The sequence below is a fragment of the Lithobates pipiens genome, unplaced genomic scaffold (genome assembly GCF_037356315.1).
Source record: "Lithobates pipiens isolate NorthernLeopardFrog02 unplaced genomic scaffold, aLitPip1_a1.2 Scaffold_8, whole genome shotgun sequence".
Classification (NCBI taxonomy): domain Eukaryota; kingdom Metazoa; phylum Chordata; class Amphibia; order Anura; family Ranidae; genus Lithobates; species Lithobates pipiens.
This window is the reverse complement of record NW_027507903.1, coordinates 71,742,927-71,763,529: the sequence shown is the minus strand read 5'-3', so window position 1 is coordinate 71,763,529 and position 20,603 is coordinate 71,742,927. Positions and strand designations below refer to the sequence as shown.

The 20,603-nt window shown below is 42.3% G+C and overlaps 1 protein-coding gene across 1 annotated transcript in view; it reads right to left on the bottom strand.

The window, feature by feature from the left end:
- Positions 1-20,603, bottom strand: part of DMXL2 (Dmx like 2) — a 283,261-nt gene that overhangs the window by 40,648 nt on the left and 222,010 nt on the right. Inside the window, exons 31-35 of the mRNA XM_077471038.1 lie at positions 11,493-11,578; positions 6,879-7,080; positions 1,872-1,989; positions 892-951; positions 6-92 (exon numbers count right to left, since the gene is read on the bottom strand). Coding sequence (XP_077327164.1) covers positions 6-92; positions 892-951; positions 1,872-1,989; positions 6,879-7,080; positions 11,493-11,578 — 553 coding nt within the window. The remainder of the gene's footprint in view (positions 1-5; positions 93-891; positions 952-1,871; positions 1,990-6,878; positions 7,081-11,492; positions 11,579-20,603) is intronic.

The following is a 20,603-nucleotide window of genomic DNA, read 5'->3' as shown; positions in this document are numbered from 1 at the left end:
TTTACCTTGTTGACAGCAAAAGCCATTATAATATCTGACTCCTTGTGAATGATCTTTGCTTTTCCACCTGGGTAACCTAGATCAGCTTCAACCTAAAAGAAAGAAAATTTCTTGCATCAAAACCGCAAGTAGAGGATTTTTTATTTTTTTTCCCCAAAGCACACACAACAAGTTTTAAACACATGCAGTGTTCACTTGTTCCAGCACTTTATGGATATAGCAGTTTCATGGACTCACAATGGTTAGACATGAAGAGGAATTTCCCATATCAATGTACACATAATACTGGAAAAAGGTTCTATAAGAGAGTTAAAAGCAGAAAACTAACAAAAGCCAGAAAAGAGCAGTTTGCAAGTTTAGCATTCTTGGTTATTGCTGAGGGTAAGTATCTTCCTTTGCTTTAGTAAGGCTGAAGATGCATCCATTAGACACTTGTGATTTAGACAATGTACACCGGATTAAACCTGGGCTGCCCAGGGGGCAGATTAGAGGAAAACTCCCTTGGCTACCACTGCCAAGGGAGGAATATTAGCAGAGCTGGTCTCTCCCTGACTGCAACTTTGACAGGCAGAGTTCAGTGCTAGTGTTGTGTGTTTCTGCCTGTCATGTACATATGCACGCTTTTAGCATCAGACATGCATCTGTATGTTGTTTAAGGTGAGAGCTCTTTCTGCGGTGGATCATCAAATAATGGGGCCAGCATGATTTAAGGTCACTCATTATATTTAACATTTTGAGCATTTACTGCATACCATCAGCAATGTGAATAAAGCCAATGAAGTACCTGTCACCCATAAGACACCACAGCCAAAATGAAAGACATAAAATGCTGGTACCAGTGAACATGGAGGTGAGTGCTAGAGGTGGAGGAGCCTTTGTAAGACATACTACCTTTTTCTGAAGATCTGTTACGGAGTCTACTCTGAAACGCTCCGCATTGTCTTCTACAGACTACATGACATCACACAGTCACAAACACGAAAACACATGCACAAAGAAACACATACAAGAAAAAACAAAAACAAAGAATGAGACATTCCAGATCACTATTTGAAAACCATCTTATTAGCATGACAAATTTGGTTCTGATGCTTTGTCATGCACATTAAATGCACATCTTTAACACAGACAATGAGCATATCACCAAAAAATTAAATATATACACAAATATAAAATTGAAAAACAAAATAACAGCAAGAAAATCATACTTACACAGATCTTTCCATTGCTGCGTGTTCTTAAACTTACTTACCATTTTTTAAATAAATAATGGGAAAAAAAATTCTCTACATATTTTAAGCTGCTGCCAGCAACTGCTCTCAGGAAATAAAGGGGTTTCCTATTTGAGAAGCAAAGCTTATATAATGTACGATAGAGGGGTACCTGCACAGAATCATGGGATACAAAGCTTGCTTGTGCCCAGCAATATATGTTAGGATCCATTGAATTACATAAATTCCCTGATTTAGGGATATAAAATGGATTTGCAGAATTTAGCACAGTTGACAATGTTTCTCAAAAAACACTGGTTGTTAGGATTTCTCTTTTTGTCTGAAGGTTAGTGAAGGTTCTTTTAATAAAAAAATCTGAGTTCATTTCACAGCATAGTAAATGTGTGTTATGCTGAATGGGTATTGATGTTATCAGGTACATAAGCGCTAGCTGTAAAAAGCTTGAGGCACTAACAACCCCATTTACTCAGAGCAGTATAGTCACTTTATCCTGTTCTTTTTGTCAAAAATAAATACACAATATAATATATTGCTCTAGTAATTACTAGTATTCCAAACAGGCACTAAAAGCAAAACAAATGCACACAAAAATAGAGATGAATGTGCAGCGTAAAGACAAGTTTCTTTTCCAGTGTTTACCTCACTCTGCTTTCTCTTCTTTGTAAAGATATATTTTATAAGGGATTCCTGCAGAATTTCTTGTTTGACCAGGTAATGCCAAAGACGTTTCAAAGGAAATGCAGAATAATCTTTGGATCTGTATCAGATTCAAAAAGTATATTAGCATGTTTAATATGAACAATCACATTTTACAAGGCAATGCACAGTGCTTTTTAATATTGTCTTCATTATGTTCAGTGTGATTGTGATGTGTCCAAATTGCAACAGACACAAAGAAAAAAGCTATTCCAGAATAAAAGGAGAATTGTAACAATCACACATAAAATGGGCATCAGCGAACCTCAACCCAGCTAAGTACACACATCAGTTAGTTGCAGACACACAGGAAAGGATAACTGCCTCCGCCTTGGCCTATAACTTCATAAGGAATCCCCAGACATACTGGTATAACCTAAACAGCAAAGTCCTGTGTCTACGGGAAGCTAACTGTTGAAAAAAAACACCCGTATAGATAATGAATTGGGAAAATGCTCTAATTGGGCAAAGCAAATGGGAAGTCTTCCAGGATATACCATATACGATCTGAATCTACCAGCAGTAGTTCATTACTGCAGAAAACATCAGAGCTTTAGATAATACATCCACTCTCCTGAGGATACTAGCAAAAAACTGAAGCAAGATGTTGTGGGCAGGGTGATTGTGCATGAATGTTTTTTTAGTTGTTGTTTCCTTTGCTTGGGTAGGCAACAGTATTAACAGAAGGTTTAAGACGTGTCCCTCAGTGGATGAGAAATAAATCCTTATTCCTAAAGTGGTTCTAAAGCCAGAAGGTTTTTTGTTTTTTTACCACAATGCATTACCTGCATAAAAGTAAACAAATCTTCCCACTAGATGCCCCCCCCCCCCACCTCCTTCCTTAAATATTTACCCGAGTCCTGTATCTATCCAGTGCTGTGCCTGTCTGCAGCAGAGCTGGTTCTCTTTCTCAACTCTCAGGCCGCGTACACACGCGCGGACTGTTCGCCCAACTTTGTCCGTCCAACAGTTTCGGCAAACAGTCCGCTCAAACTTAGCATGGACGGACATGGCCACACACGACGGACGAACAGTTTGCTGAAACCGTGCACGATGACGTGAACGGCACGTACGACGGGACGAAAAATACGACGTCCTATACACTGCATTATAGCTTTCGGCGTGAAAATCCTTTCTGAGCATGCGCGCAACTTTGTTTGACGAACAAGCCTACACACGGGCGGACTGTTCGCTCAAACAAGGTTTCAGCGGACAGTTTTTCGGAAATTCCGAAAAACCTTGTCCGTCCAACTGTCCGCTGAAACTGTCCGCTGAAAGCCCACACATGAGCGGACTGTCCGCCCAAACACTGTTCAGCGGACAAAGTTGGGCGAACAGTCCGCCCGTGTGTACGCGGCCTCACAATCTCAGAGAAAGTAGCAAGAGCCAATGGCAAGCAAATGCTGTGAGGGGGGAGCGGGGGGCGGGCACCAGCTGTGTGTCAACAGATGATCGAGCCTGCAGGATCACCGCCATAGGAAGCAGCTTCTTATTGGGTGCACTGAGAAAAGGAGGAGCCAAGAGCGCTGGTGTGGGAGGTTCAGGGCCACTCTGTACCATTACACAGAGCATGTAAGTATAACATGTTTGTTATTTTTTTTTTAAATGTATGCCTTTACAAAACACATCAATATTTTTGGGCCGCTATATATGAATTACATAGAAGTAACTTAGATTTACAATTTCCAGCCAGTTGGTGGATCTTTAGGCCTCGTTTCACGTGTTTACCAGGCTAAGCTTAACAGCCTTAATAAAAATAAAACTGTTTACAAAGCTTAAAACGGAGTTCCACCCAAAAGTGGAACTTCCGTTCATTTGTCTCCTCCCATACCCCCCCATTTGGTACCTTTTGGGGGGGCGGATACCTGTCCCCACCTCAGGGAGTCTGGGCCATGGCGCATTACGTCAAAGCTCGGCTCCCTCCTCCTTTCCCCCGCCACCAGGCCAGTAGGAGAGCGCAGCGGTGCCTCGCGCATGCAAAGTTAGTTTCCTGGCATGAAGTCATAATGCTACACTGCCGGATTCCCTTACCCGCAATGGAGGCGGCAGTATCGGCAGCTGATGGAAACATCAGCTGCGGTGCCGACATCGATGGACTCCAGGACAGGTAAGTGTCTTATTATTAGAAGTCAGCAGCTGCAGTATGTGTAGCTGCTGGCTTTAAATTTTTGCAGGGATGGGCGGACCTCCTCTTTAAATGCAAATTATACACATGCAGCCAAATAATTCCTCCTCACTTCTGTCGCTGCATAGCTCCATATAGGCATTCAACAAAAGACATAAGCCGCGTACACACGGGCGGACTGTATGGCCTACTTAGTCCGTCATACAATCCGACGGACAGTCCGTCCTACTTTCGAATGAACGGACTTGACCACACACGGATGCACAAACAGTCCGTCGAAAGCTTGCGCGATGACATGTACAGCGTGTACGACGGGACTAGAAATAGGAAGTCCAATACACAGCAATGCAACCTTTCGCCGTGTAAATCCTTTCTGAGCATGCGCCCTTCTTAGTCCGTCGAACTAGCCTACTGACGAGCAGATTGTCCGCTGAAACCAAAGTATGACGGACAGTATTTAGAAAAATCCGAAATACTTAGTACGCCAGACTGCACGCTGAAAAAGGCCGCTGAAGCCCACACACGAGCGGACTGTCCGCTGAAATGTGTTTCGACGGACTAAGTAGGCCATACAGTCCGCCCGTGTGTACGCGGCTATAGTCAAAAAAAAAAAAAAAAAAAAACCTTGTGCTGTGCCCTCGCCCTCATTAGAAAAGCTATACTGATCTGCAAGTGCCAATTTTCTTACCCTATGTATTTATTAGAATCCACGCTTAGGTGTAGGCTAGGCTGCAGCCTTCCCTGGGATGCCGCAGTGAAGCACCAAGGAATTAAAAAGATATATAAATAGGGAATGTGTGTCGCTGCCTATGAATTAAAAAGTGGTATAATAAATTCCCCTTCACAGGTAAGTGCTAAAAAGTTAAGTAGTAAACCCCGCTTCATAGGTAGGTAATAAGGTATAATAACACAATATTTTAGGACCATATTTTCTGCTCCAAATCTCCTAAAAACCCAGTGTTATATTCATCAATTAAAGACTACTTCGTGCATAACTATCAAATTTGATCAACATGAACTATAACCATATATAAATAAAATCCACCCTACACCCATACATATAGCCACATTTAAAAGTGATCAATGGAAGTCCACCTGATACAGATATTTTTTAGGATCACTCTTCAGAGTGGTATGGGTGTTTTAGGTGTTTTAACACCATGCAAAAAAAATAAAAAAACAGAAAAAAATTATATATATATATATATATATATATAAACGGAAATATATTAAACAGTCCAATAAAAATAACATATTTACACGTGGCTTGTACTCGATTCCGATCAAAGGGTCAAAATAATAAGGCGACTGTTGTGCTCCCCTTTTAGATCCCTACTCACCAGATCTTGGCACCCCTACAGGAGTAAAACGCATGGGTGAGAATGCGACAGGCTGCCGGACCAATCGTTCCCTCCTTGCACTCATCCTGGGGAAGTCCAGAGCCTCCAGGCCCTCTAGGGACAGTTCCTGTGATCCTGATGTCACTGGATTCGGGGTTGTAGTTTTAGTGTGTCCTCATGTAAAAAAAAAAAAAAGAGATGGGCTCCAAATTGTGTAATTCCGGATACATTTTTTATTAAAATTAAAATGCCAACAAAGTTGTAAAAACTTAAAAAGCAGAACCTATCAGAGATTCCATAAATGGATGGGTAAAAGATGTCAATTCTAATCCACTCGATTTAAAAAAAACGAGCGCTCTCAGTCTGCGTGCCTTTGAAATCTAGTGAACTAGAATTGACATCTTTGACTCCTCCACTCATGGAACCTTTGACAGGTTCTGCTTTTTAAGTTTTTACAACTTTGTTGGCATTTTAATTTGAATAAAAAACGTATCCGGAATTATACAATTTGGTGCCCATCCAGTGGTCAGTGACAGCAGGATCACAGGAACTGTCTGCAGAGGGCCTGGAGTCTCTGGACTTCCCCAGGACGAGTACCAAGCGGGAACGATCGGTCCGGCAGCCTGTTGGATACTCACCCATGCATTTTACTCCTGTAGGGGTGCCAGGATCTGGTGAGTAGGGATCTAAAAGGGGGAGCAGAACAGTCACCTTATTATTTTGACCCTTTGATTGAAATCAAGTACAAGTACAAGTCACGTGTATTATTTTTATTGGACTGTTTAATATATTTACATTTTTGGTATATATATAATTATTTTCTGTTTTTTTTTTTTTGCATAGTGTAGTGTTAAAACACCTAAAACACCCATACCACTCTGAAGAGTGATCCTAAAAAATACCTGCATCAGGTGGACTTCCATCAATCACTTTTGAATGTGGCTATATATATATATATATATATATGGGTGTAGGGTGGATTTTATTTATATAAGGTTATAGTTCATGTAGATCAAATTTGATAGTTATGCACGTAGTAGTCTTTAATTGATAAATATAACACTGGGTTTTTAAGAGATTTACAGCAGCAAATAAGGTCCTAAAATATTGTGTTATTATACCTTATTACCTACATATGAATGGGGATTCACTACTTCACTTTTCAGCACTTACCTGTGAAGGGGAATTTATTATATCACTTTTTAGTTCATAGGCAGCGCCACACATTCCCTATTTATATATGTTTTTAATTTTCTTACCCCATTTCATAAACATTGAAAAAGCATAGAATTTGTTAAAAGCTTATTACTTTTAATAACATATAAAAACAAATATAATATTGCTAAAACTGTTAGCCCGGCTGAAAACCGCTACATGTATTACATAGCTGGTGTAATATTTTAAAGCTGATATTCTATACTATTTTCATGAATCTGTCAGCCCTTACATGTTTCACATCTAGCATTGACGACTACGTCTACTCACTTGAATGGTGTATTTTCAGGATCCAACATTGCTTTATGCCGAAGAATAGCAGGTCCCGCACCAACAGCAAGCTCAGTTGGAAGAGTGTTTATATAATTAGGAGGTGGGCCCCCAAACTGGTCCATTCTCTCATGCAGAATCTGCTCCCACTTTTCTAGGTTTTTGACAACAGCAATACCAAGCGGGGACTTAACAGGTAGCTCTAAATTTAAAAAAAGGAATTTATAATGTTTACAAGACATCTTCATTTTTCAGAATTCTGAATATTGGCAAGATACAAACAATTGGAAAAAATGGGAATTTTTTTACTTACCTGTAAATTCCACATCTTGGCATACAGTACAGGACTTGTAGTCATAGACCATGGGGTTACATGTTGCTACCTTCAGGTGATTGGTCACTAGCAAAAACGTTGCTGGAATGCCCAACGTGCACCCTCATTTCACTCCAATTTTCGAAAGAGCAATAATGATAAACAGAGGGGAAGGACCAGTGTCCTGTACTGGACTCAAAGAAACAAAATGTACAGGCAAGTCAAAATTCCCATTATCTGAATCTTATCATAGACCATGGGATGTCCCTAAGATATAAACTGTGGGGTAGCAACAACATAACAGCAGCAGACAGGCCCACTGAAAACAATTGTCAACAGACATGAAACATTCAGAAGACAGCTAGAGGCAACTTGCAGTTGAAATTTGCATCAGTAGAGGCCCGCAGATCCACTTAGTAAAACCTTTGGAAAGTATGAACAGAGAACCATGTGGCAGTCTTGCAAACTTTTGAAATGGATGCTTAATACTAAAAAGCCCAAGGAGGAACGCAGATTTGGTGGAATGGGGAATGGGCCCCAATACGGTAGGAATGAATCATTTCCTGAAGAGCATAAGCTCTGGAATAAGCTGCTTGAGCAACATAGCAATGGTGGAAGAGGAAGCAGAATGTCCCTTCTTGGGACATCCCCTACTAGGTTGAAATGAGAGATTGACATGGGCAACTCCTTGTACAAAGGGTCTTGACAAGAGTCTGAAGCCACAGTTTTCTGTAATAAAATGATTAAGGCCTTTCCCTTTTATATTACTAAGAATCAGATGCTTGTCCAGGCCAGACTGGAAAAGGGTATGATATGAGCAAAAGAATATTTCAATAGATCTGAAAAGGAGAAGAAAACGACAGGCATACGAGAAGTATGCCTCCAGCTGTGATGGTAGCTCCAACGAGAGGTAGATTTGCTCATCTTGATTAAGGTGGATATGACAAAATCAGAAATACTCCCCATTGTTTAGGACCTGGCTTTTTAAAAGCAATGTTGTTAAAAGCCAGCATCTGAGAATATGGAACAGAAAGCCTTGAGACAGGAAGTCTGAGCTGTTTGGAAGGGGCCAAGGGTCATCTGCTTGGAATCTGTATATGTTTGGGTACCAAGTTCTTCTGGGCCAGTTTGGGGTAATGAGGTTCACCTGAATCTGTTCTTCCTCTATCTTGTGAAGTAGTCCATGAAAAATGCTTGCTGTAGGGAATGCATATACCAGTCTAAACACACACACACACACACACACACACACACACACACACACACACACAATTTTGGTGTTCTCTTGCTTCCTTCAGGGCTGCCCAACTTCTGGCATTCTCTTGGTGGTTTATGTAAGCCACAGACATGGCTTTGTCTGACTGAACCCCGACTGAATGACCATGTATTTGAAGGGTCCAGCGTAGGAAAATCACATGGCTCCTAGTTCCAAAATGTAGCTGTGGAGCATCAAATCCTGTGGAGACCAGGCTGCCTGGACAGTCAAGGAACCACATCTCCCATCCCTGCCTAACAAGACTGGGTCTACCTTCCATGGACAGGAAAGGAACAATTTCCCAGATTCTAGGGCAGAGTTGCAAGTCTACCATATTAGGGAAACGTCCTAGCTGCACAGCAGTAGTGGGCAATCCAAAGAATGAATGTGCTTGTCCCACATTATTAGAATGCTGATTTGCAAGGGTCTTGAGTGGAAAAGAGCAAAAAGGACTGTCTTGAGGGAGGCTGTCATGAGATCCATAACCTTCATTTAGAAGAGAGTTGTGGGAAGCCTGGTTGACCTGAGAGTACGGCAACTGGACCTCATAGAAGGAATCTTTTCCTGAGAAAGGACATTTTTTTCCTGCCCAAAATCAGTCCCAAATACTCCAGGAGATGGAAAGGATGGTAGGCAGACTTCTTGAAATGAATCACTATCTGAAAGTTTAAAAGAACTGGATAGTCCTTTGAATGCTGAAAACCAGCATTGTGGCTATGGAAACTTCGAGGTCCATCAAGGGAACCCATGACATCAATGCCCTGCGATCTTAGAGCCAGGAGCAGAGCCAGTACTTTTGTACAGACTCTTGAAAACAGTAAAGCATGGAAAGTGTTGGTGGGAGGGAAAGATGGAAATGTCAAGATAGGCATCTTAGAAGCCCACTTCTGCGATAAATTCCCCTGATCTGAGAAAAGATCAGAAGATGAAGTAGGCTTCTGGCTAGACTTGGGAGGATTTTGGGGTCCAAGGCTTACGACGAAAGCACAGACCCACTTTTAATTTAACGAAGGATGCCTGGATGGAATGAAAGGGTCCCCTTTCCATGGAAACAAGTAGTATCCATGGTAGCAGTAGGCCAATACCTTCCTTGCTAAATGCATCAAGGGCAGGGGCAGAGTGGTACAGGTTTTGCTCAAGAATTTCCCTTTATTTAGCACCATCCATCTTTCCCTCAACTCTGACCATATTTCACTGTGGGGATGGTGTTCTTTGGGTGATGTTATGTGCTAGGTTTGCACCAGACATAGCGTTTTCTTTGATGGCCAAAAAGTTACATTTTAGTCTCATCAGACCAGAGCATCTTCCTCCATACATTTTGGGAGTCTCCCACGTGCCTTTGCCCAAAAACTCAAAACATGCAATTTTGTTTTTTGCTGAAAGTGATGGCTTTCTTCTGGCCACTCTGCCATAAAGCCCAACTCTATGGAGCCTATGGCTTATTGTCATCCTATGTACAGATATGCCAGACCCACACTGACCTACCTAACCATTACTCATAACATCAGACTTCAGGTGACAGTGACCTCTGGCTCCTCCTGCAGCTCAGCCACGGTGTGGGGCGCCTGCGCGCCAATCCCAGTAGACAGCAGGCAGCCAGAGACAGGAGAGGAGAGCCGCCTGTCCTAATGTTGAGTGGGGATCTTCTCATAGTGACGCGGCCATATTGCAATTCCAGCCTTCTGGAGCCTGCAGCGCCTATGATGGACGTCACACGTCCCGGCATTGGACCAGTGGGACGTTCATAATAGGCACTACAGGCTCCAGAAGGTGGGGCCTGCTATGTCACTCGGCCGTGCTCAGTCAGATCAGTCCCCGCTCGGGGCTAACAATAGATTAGTGAATGCCCGAGACTCGGGGCTTTTTGGAGGCCCACTCGGGGCTCCAGCCCCCCTCCTGACGCCACTGATCAAGGGGTTCCCCAATTAGTCATTCACCATCAAAAAGCTTACGTAAAAGATACAAAGACAATTTTAGCAAGCAGTTCACCCGACTAAACCTTTTACCACAAAATTATGAGCAGTGTCATCCTAGAAACTCAATATAAGAGGTCTGCCACTATAAAACACTTTAAAAAATTGGGATTTCATAGAGAATGGTTATACGAGGGTGCATTCCTAGCAATGCTTTTGCCGGTGTCCAATCACCTGACAGAAGTAGTATATAAATCTATGCTCTATGACTACAAGTCTTGAAGTCTTTTGTATGATTACGATAGGCAAATCTGAAGCAAATAAAATTAATCTCTCTCTCTCTCTCTCTCTTATATATATATATACACATACACACCAAGCAATTAATTAGGAACATCTTTTCACATCAAATACTAGGATGAAAAAAAATATATAGGATCTCAGTGATTTTGACCTGTGGCATGACGATTGGTACCAAATAGGCTGGTAGGAATATTTCTGTAACTGGTGATTACCTGGGATATTCACACAAAACAGTCTCTAGAGTTTACTCAGATTAGTGCAAAAAACATACAGAGAGCAGTAGTTTTGAGGAAAAAAAAAACAGAGGTCAGGGAAAAAAATGGTTGAAATTGACAGCTATGACAACTTAGATAACCACTCGTTATAACCATGATTAGCTAAGATAAGAAACATAAATGTTGAGCCCTGAGATAGATGGACTACAACATCAAAAGACTACTTCTGCCAGCCAATACCACAAAGCTAAAATTAAAGCTACAGTTGGCACTAGCTCACCAAAACTGGACATTAGAAGCCTCTAAAAATGTAGCCTTGATTTGATCTTGGTGTATCTTGATTTCTTCTAAGGCATACAAATGGTAGGCCAGTCACTGGATCTGAATCCAACAGAACACCTTTGGAATGTGGTAGAATGGTTGATTTGCAGCAGGAATGTGCAGCTGACAAATGTGTGAATATCACCCGAAGCAATCATGTCAATGCGGACCAGGATCTCAAGAATAGAAGGCCTCAAATCTCCCTCATATTATCAATGCCCTCCAAGTACTGAAAAGTTTGCCAACTATACAATTAATGGTTTAAGAAAGAAACTAGGAAAGAGAAAGACCAACCTGTTAATTCCAGTCCAGCAATTGGAAAGAAATTCTTAAGATTATGAACCGCAAGTTTCACCATTGCTAGTCGTATGAGGGTCCAGCTGGGGAAAAACAAACAAAAAACAGAATATAGTTATATGAAATGCATGATCATAATGCTTTAAATGTGTCATACTACAAGTTAATACACAAATCTCCACATCTCATTAAGGCCCCTTTCACACATGCGGATGGTATGTCCGTATTTCATCCATCCGTTTGCGGATGAAATACGGACATACATTCATCCCTATGGGATAGCGGGTGTCTGCGGATGAGCATCCGCAGACACCCGATTTCGTCCGCCTCCGCAACAGTCCGATTCTGCAGACGGAGGAAAATCCTATTTTTCTATCCGTCTGCAGAGCGGATCGGACGAACACGGACACACTCGTCCGATCCCCATAGAGGAGAGCGGAGATCTGACAGGGCGGTCCCCGCACAGTGTGCGGAGACCGCCCTGTCCGCAGCCGGCTCAGCGGGGACAACGGAGTGATCCCAGCTGAGCGAGCGGATCATCACGGGGCGGATCATTACTGATCCGCCCCGTGTGAAAGAGGCCTAAGGAAGTACTTTAGAACTATTAGTGTGTTCATGCCAAATGCAGCTGTTGCCAATCAAAGTGCTACTGAAACACATGCATTTAAATAGAAAGAGCATCTTTAGACAAGAAAAGGATGAATGCCTGAAGTTCAAATGCACCTCAATAGGAAATGCTGCATCCGAAGAAACACAACAAAGCCAATAAGGAATTAGCAGACCTGCATTTGAATGAGTGTTTAAAAATGCATGTGAAGCACAGGTAAACACTGTCTTTAGGGCTTTGTACACAATGTGGCTTATTTTTTATTTATATAAAAGTTAAAATAAGGATTATAAAACATGCAATTTCTATATTTTAAGCTTTTATCAATTCCTCATTATACAGGCAGTCAACTCTAATAACCATTAGAGATGGGTTAACAGGACGCGCTGAGCCAATTTTCAGCCTGTTTGGCGAACATCCAAATGTGCGGTTAGCTCGGCGGGATGTTAGCTTATGAGCGTTCCATAATGCACTGCATGCTTCTCAGTGCATTCTAGGGCCCAATTGGATAAAGTCTTGCTGGTCAGGTACAAGACTTCGCCAATTAGCACGGTCAGAGCCCTGATTGGACAAAGTGATGATTGCTTTCTCCAATAATGGCTCAGCGCTCATAGTCCCACCCCACACGTTAAAAGGTAACTTCTCACAGCCAGGTCTTTTAGTGTGTTGGAGTGGAGAAAAATAGAGCCATTTGAAACTAGCAGTTAGTGTGTTCACTTATTGTGACTTTGAACGTAGACTGTTAGTATAGTGTGTGAGAAGAGTGTGTTGGTGTAGTGCATGGGTCTTCAAACTATGGCCCTCCAGTTGTTCAGGAACTACAATTCCCATCATGCCTAGTCATGTCTGTGAATGTCAGAGTTTTGCAATGCCTCATGGGATGTGTAGTTTCACAACAGCTGGAGGGCCGTAGTTTGAGGATCCCTGGTGTAGTGTGTCAGTGTAGTGTAGTGCAGTGTTTAACACAGCATTACACAACATTTAGTGCTTTTGGTTGCTGCGTTTAAAAAAATAAAAATAAAATTGTCACCTGCTTGCCTCCTCCCCTTTTAAAAAAAAAAAATGATCAGCCTGTGCTATTCTGACTGCAACGCTGGTGCTGCCCCTTTTTTATTTTTTACATTTCTGTCAGCATCAGTCCTCAATTTAAAGTGCACCAAACACCACTTTTCTTTGAATAAAGTACATCCAATTACATATTTCCCAGTATCTATAAAATGTAGGTAATAAGCCTCCCCTCATTATGTCCGGAAGGCCAACAAGGAGAGGCAGATGTTCCCATGCCACTGTGAGGGGGCCACCAGCGTCTGTGTCCGCAGGCAAAGATGTATGTGGTCCATCCTCAGGCAGGGCCCCATTTGTCTCTGTTTAGTGATGTTGCCCATGCTTATCCAGCCACAGCATGTAGCTGAGGTGGTGGGCTGGCTTGCTAAACGATCCTTATCCTCTGACTCAAACTGGCATTAGTGCGCAGTCCATAGCAGCTGCTAGAGGGGCTTATTCTGCCTCTTTGTCCACAGCTACTCCTGCCATGGCCCCAGCATCATGCATGGAGGAGTCAGGTGAATTATTTGAACACAGCGTTAAGAAGCAAGTGGCTAAGGACATGCACACATTATTTGATTCTGATGTTAGTTCTGAGGTTGAGGATGGTAGGAGCATAAGCCTACAGAGAGAGGAGAACACAGATAAACAAATTTCCAGTCATGTTCCTCCAGTTGCAGTGTATTGCCAAGTTGGCTCCAGTGATGAGGACTGACGTGTCTTCTAGTGCCAGATCGTGCAAATGAGGAAAGTGAGGGTGAGGCACAACCCCAAAGAGGCAGCCGTGGAAGAGTAGAGAGCAGCCACACTATGCCATCAGATTGTGGAGCTGTTAGCCCCCGGCCCACTTCCCAAAGCTCAGCTGTGTGGGTCTTTTTTAGCACATGTGCAGCAGATCACACTGTTTCAATTTGCAATCTCTGCATCAAGCCGATCAAGCATGGCAAAAACACCAGCCATTTGGGTACCACATGCTTGACAAGGCATTTAACCTCCCACCACTCAGCCCCTTGGCAAGAGCACCCGAAAGCCACACACAAGGGACACAATCTCCTTCTCACCTCTCATGCCTAAACCAGCTATAACTCAAGAACTTTCAGCAGCCTCCACTGAAAGGGATGATGGTATTGCAAAGGGTGTCACAGGTCCTTGCAACACGTCTGCCAGCAGCACACCACCAGTTGTAGAGAATAGCAGGCAAATTTCTCTGCCCCAGCTGCTGCAATGTAAGGAAAAATACACTCCCCTTCCACCCACATACCCAGCATCTAAATTCGAGTTTTTCCAAATTGCTGGATTTGCAACTCCTGCCTTCCCATCTGGCGGATTCTACCCCCTTCTGTGAGTTTGCAGAATGTGCTGTACTACAATGGAAGGGTTCCCAGTCGCTATTTTTTTCACGTAAGGCTGTTACAGCTCTGTACCATCACGTAGAAGGCAATGTTTTGGCATAGTTGGGAAAGCAGTTAGCAACAAGGGCCACCTTACTGCTGACTCATGGTCCAGCAAGCATGGTCAGGGACGATATTTTTTGTTCACAGCACACTGAGTAACTCTGCTTGCAACTAGTAAGGATGCAGGCCAGGACAGTGCTGGAGCTTGTTTTGCCACCATGTCTCCATACAGCTGGTGGTGTTGATGTGAGAATTGTCTGCTCCACCCCCTCCCCCATGACCTTCTCTGCTGGAGCAGTTAACCACCAGTACCCCCTAAGTGTTCAAGGGGTCATTCAATGAGTCAGGCTAAAAGATGCCATGCAGTGCTTCAGCTGGTTTGTCTAGGGGACAAGAACCACACCAGAGCAGAGAGCTCCGAGACCTTCAGCTCTGCAGGGGCAGGCCCAGAGGTGGTTCACGTCACAGAAGCTTGAGCCAGGAATGGTGGTGTGTGATAATGGCACTAACCTTCTGTCCGACCTTTGACAGGGAAAGTTAACAAGTGGCATGCCTGGCAAATGTCCTCAATTTGGTGGTGCAGTGTTTCTTAAACAGGTACCCAGGTTTGCAAGACCTTCTAAAGCATGTCAGAAGAGTCTGTAACCATTTCAGATGGTCATACACAGCAAGTGTTCGGTTGGCTGAAATTCAGCAGGAATTCCACCTGCCCATAAATCTCCTAATTTGTGACATGCCGACCAGGTGGAACTCAATTTTTGCAATGCTATAACGGCTGCACATGCAGCAGAGGGCCGTCAAATACCTGTGTGAGTATGACACAAGGACAGGCTTAGGGCACCTTGGCTTTTTTTCCCCTATATCAATGGCGTTTATAAAGGATGCATGCATTGTACCGTCCCCTTCTGAGGAGGCAGCAAAGATGGTGAGCTGCAGCAATGCATGCATTAGTGGCACAATCCCTTGTGTTCCTGCTGGAGTATACTTTCTGCATGTCATTCAAGGCAGAGCAGCAGGAGGAAGATTAATTCCTTTCCTCTCAAAGCCCACTTTACGCAGACACCATTCTTGGGATGCCCCAGAACCCACAAGAAGAGAGGGAGGAGGAGGCCTATAGCAGTTTTGGAGCTGTTGAATCAGAGAAAGACATGCGTCAAACTTTAAGAGTTGGTTTTGAGTCCCCAGAAACCTTGGGAGTAGTATGTGGCTAGGAGAAGGCAGTTCCACATACTGTGAATAAAGAAATTACTGTGCTACCATCAATGAAGTAATAGCTGCTAGCACTACAATCTGACAAATTGTGTAAGAAAGAACAATAAAAAAGTGCAGCGCTAAAGATGAACCATATTTTAGGTGTAAACCAATAAGTAAGTGTGCAAAATGAATGCATATAAAATTGTAAACTGTGTGACCGATAGTACTGGCGTACACCAATAATAAAGTGCAGTGTGCTAAAATAACCATAAACATAAGTATAAACCAACTTAAATTCATATAAAGTGAAAAGAGTCACTATAGGTTCAGACAGTTCAAAATGAGAAGCAGGCTGCAAATGTGGGTCTGTTGGACAAAGGTCGAAAGTCACCACCCATCCACATGAAACAGTTCAAATGAGCAGAAAACTGAAGTCTGTTCAGTAAGGACAGGAGTAGACTCATCTGCTAAAGGAGTCACCCAGGATTATGTTTCTGCCACCCAGGGGAGAGGGTAAACACTCTTACCAGAGACTGTGGACTCTATTGCCAGCGGCAGAGAGTCAAACAAGCTCATGGATGGAAGTTGAAGCTCTGGAAGGCCGTCACTGAGGGTCAATAGTACAGTATATCCCGTCTTGTTTGCCAAAACAGATCATAAGGTTGACCACATAGTGTACATCATAAGTAGATTTATTAAAAAAGTAGAACACTTACATCAAGGCTGACGTGTTTAAGCATACAATCAATGTGATCACGAGGAATTCCAAGTAACGCAATGTTATGGAGCTGGCTCAATGTGACCGGCGCGTTTCATCCACGAGGACATCTGGGGTATGAGTCAGCTCCCCCACATACGGACATACGGAGAGACGCTGGTGATGGGGCGTCCAACGTGCGGTGTCCAACGTGCATGTCCAGGCCTCGATCTGGCCAGACCATGTGACACCAATAACATGGCATCAAGCGTGCTAAACACGCCTCGATGTGACTGGACATTGTGTCTGTCAGCCACGATCTCCTGATAATACGGCCAGATAAAAAAAACACAGAAAACAATACTGCACCGGCCCATTATGGGGAATGGATTTGTCTATAATCTGAAACTGTATCAGTCGGGTCCCTAGTATGATACCGAAGATAATGTTTGGGGACACTATGATTGGTATGACCTTTCTCGATACTTGCGATGTGCTCATTAACCCTCACTGAAAACTGATGTATGGTACAATCCCACGTATTGTTTCTTGCATGGGCAATTGAGCAAATAGACTATGTGCTGGGTGGCACAAGTTGTGAAATGTTTCATCTGGTACCTATGAGTCGTAGTAGTGGACTTGAACAATTCAGATTTTCTCCTGCCGCAAGTGTTGTGAAGACACACATTACAGTTGTGGCAAGAAAAAATCTTAATCGTTTGAGACGACTACTATGAATCATAGGTACCAGATGAAACAATGAGATATACTGTGCTATCGACCCTCAGTGACAGCCTTCCAGAGTTTCAACTTCCATCCATACACTTGTTTGAATCACTGCCGCTGGCAGTAGAGTCACAGTCTCTGTTAAGAGTATTTAACCTTTACCCTGGGTGCCGGATACACAATCCTGGGTGAGTGACTCCTTTAGCAGATGATGGTCTACTCCTGTCCTTACTGAACAGACTTCAATCTTCAGTTTTCTGCTTATTTGAATTGTGTCATGTGGATGGGTGGTGACTTTCCTTTGTCCAGCAGACCCATATTTGCAGCCTGATTCTCATTTTGAACTGTCTTAACCTAAAGCAGCTATTTGCCCTTTTGTATGCATTTAAGTTGGTTTATACTTATGTTTATGGTTGTTTCAGTGTGCTTTAGTGCTGTACTTTTTTATTGTTAGTTCCAGATACTGTAATCCTCAAATTCTCTCCTTCTCCTCACTACACCTCCCCCTCTCCCTGCTCACTAATCTACAGCTACAATGGAGAGAAACCACTGAACAGCTGTTTTTTCTCTTCACAGAGAAAACTGAGCTGGAATTCGCACCGCACATGTGTGAACTTAGTGGTGCATGGGCTTCCTTATTCTTTAAAGCGTGCCAAAGGACACAAGAATTAATGGCATCAGGGATAAGGAACATTATTGGCTGGCAACCCTCCTTGACCACCGTTATAAGGGGAAAGTCTCGAAACTCATCCGGTCCTCACAGAGGGAGCGCAGAGGATGTGCGGTGTGAATTCCAGCTCCGTTAGAGAGAGGGGCAGAGGGGGAGGTGTAGCAAGAAGGAGAGAGTTTGTCTTCAGAATGGAATGCATCTACGAATCAGATGCGTTCCCATAGAAGATAATGTACTTGTAATTCGCACCGCAATGCCCAGAAAACACACACTTTTTTAGGCAATGCTCACATATGTGAACCACATGCATTAAAATGAATGTATTTTAAAACGTCGTGCCAATTGGATGCGGTGTAAGCAGCATCTAATTTGCATAGGTGTGAATGGGGCCTTAAAGAGGAGTTTCCAGACTCTAGAGGGCCACCTCAGGGATACAGTTTACATTTTTTTTAGTCCTCAGCATCCAGGGATCTCAGCTTTACCATCCCATCAGCAGCGTCTACATCAAACGGTGGAAGATTATCTAGGGGTAAAAACAGATATGGAGAGCTTTCCAGTAGACCATCCTCTGGATTTCTGGGTCATAAGAATACCACTGGCCAAAACTTGCCCAGTATGCAACTGAGCTGCCCTGCATTAAGCGTGCTTTCCAAACAGGCATTCAGTGCTGCCAGACGTTTTGTGACAGATAAAAAAAGAGAGTGTCTGGCCATAGACTCCTTTGACCGACAGACATTTGTAAAAATGAATAAGTCCTAGATTAGCAGCAGCTATCAAGCCCCTTATACTGATGTCACTGATTAAGTGTCATTGGGATCTCAAATCTCTGAAAGACTGTCTAGGCTGCCTAGCTTTGTGGGTGTTGATCTTATGTTGAAATAATTTTTTGGTATAGGTTTCATGAGCACAAATAACACCAAAGGACCAATTTTTCTACACAAGCTTGACAGGCAAGTCAAACTAATTTTTTTTTTTAAAGCAAGACCAAATCTTGCTTTCATCAAGAGTACCTCTAGAAGGTTACAGGATGAAGGCACCAACACCACCTAAAGACCAATTTTTCCACACCTGTCACTTCAATCCAAAATCTGCCAAAGATACACCAGACTAAGACATTTTTTTTACTCTTGGCCTATTTTTTTGCACTGGTTCCTGTCCCCCAGGGCAGTACCTAGGCCTCCATACTCATATTATGGCCAATAACTTCCATATAAGCCTTCAAAATGGAGACTTGATTTTTCCGGTTCATAGACTTCAATGGGGTTTGTTGTTCAAATCTGAACTTTTGCGACGTTCGAGAATTCTGGTGCAAACCAAATGGGGTGTTCGGCCCATGTCTACTAACCAATGATGATCATAATCTGCGTGCTGAGTTTATAATCATATCCACTCTTTTATGCCAACCATTTTGGTCCCATAGCAGTAAATAAAGAAAATCTGGCAGAATAGCTGTTAGCTGACAAAGGTAAACATTGTTTGTGTACATGAGCCCTAAAAGACTGTTGCCTCTTCATACTATGTAGATTTTTTTTATATATAAAAAATAAAATAAGGATACCAGAATGCACAACTTCTATCTAAACTTCTATTAATTCCTTGTCAGAAAAATGTATGAAGAGATTTGATTTTTACATTTTTTTTATTGGATATGTTTAATAGAAGAAAGTAAACATTTTGTTCTTTTTTTTCCCCAAAATCGTTGGTCTTTTATGTTTAGAACACAAAAATAAAAAAACCCAGTGGTGATCAAATATCACCAAAAGAAAGTGCTATTTGTCTGAATTTTTTTTAAATAATTTCATTTTGGTACAGCATTGCAATTACTAGTTAAAATAACGCAGTGCTGAATAGCAAAAAATGGCTTAGTCAGGAAGGGGGTAAATCCTTCTGAAGGGAAAGTGGTTAATTGTCCCTGGGTTATTTTTTTTTGCTATATAATCAAGAAAATACCAAACAAAATTCCAGAAGTAAATTTTTCTAATATTCGCTTATACAATTTTGCAAATAATAATCTTTCTTCATAAATTTAGGTCAAAATGTATGCTGCTACACTTCTTTGGTAAAAAGTAAAATATACCCCCCTAATGAACCATTTTTGGAAAGTAAACAGTCCAGGGTAATTAGTAAACAGCACAGTGAGTTTTTTTTAAAAGTTGTACATTTTTGTCACAATTTTGTCAAAATTAACAAATTAATAAAATTTGTTTACAAGTTATTTCTCACACACACAGCATAGGCATAATTATAATTACACCCCATAACACATTCTGTTAAGCCTCCTGAGTATAGGTGTGTGACGTGTGAGACACTTTCACAGCTTAGATATATAGAAGGGCCCGAAATCCAAGGGGCATCCCCCATTCAAGGAGAACCCCCACAAAATTACCCCATTTTGGAATACAAACACTCAAAGGCGTAACGACTCCCTTGAAAATATAATATATATATTTTTTTTCACACAAAGTTGTCAATTAATAAGATATTTCTAACATACATCATAGGCATACATAGAATGACACCCCAAAACACATTCTGCTACTCCTTATGAAGTACTCAGTATGTCCACCCACATCGCCACTGCTCCAGTCTCTGGCTGTTTATATACATTGGCAGACAGGAAGTGGTTAAAATTTTACAAAGTGCCAGAATAGACATATTAAAGGCAGTAACTATGGGCATGTTAACTACTTGTCGTCCGCCCTATAGCAGATTTACTGTGCAGAAACACATATATATGTAATTCTGCACAATCACCTAAAGGCGGGAGTGCTGCAAG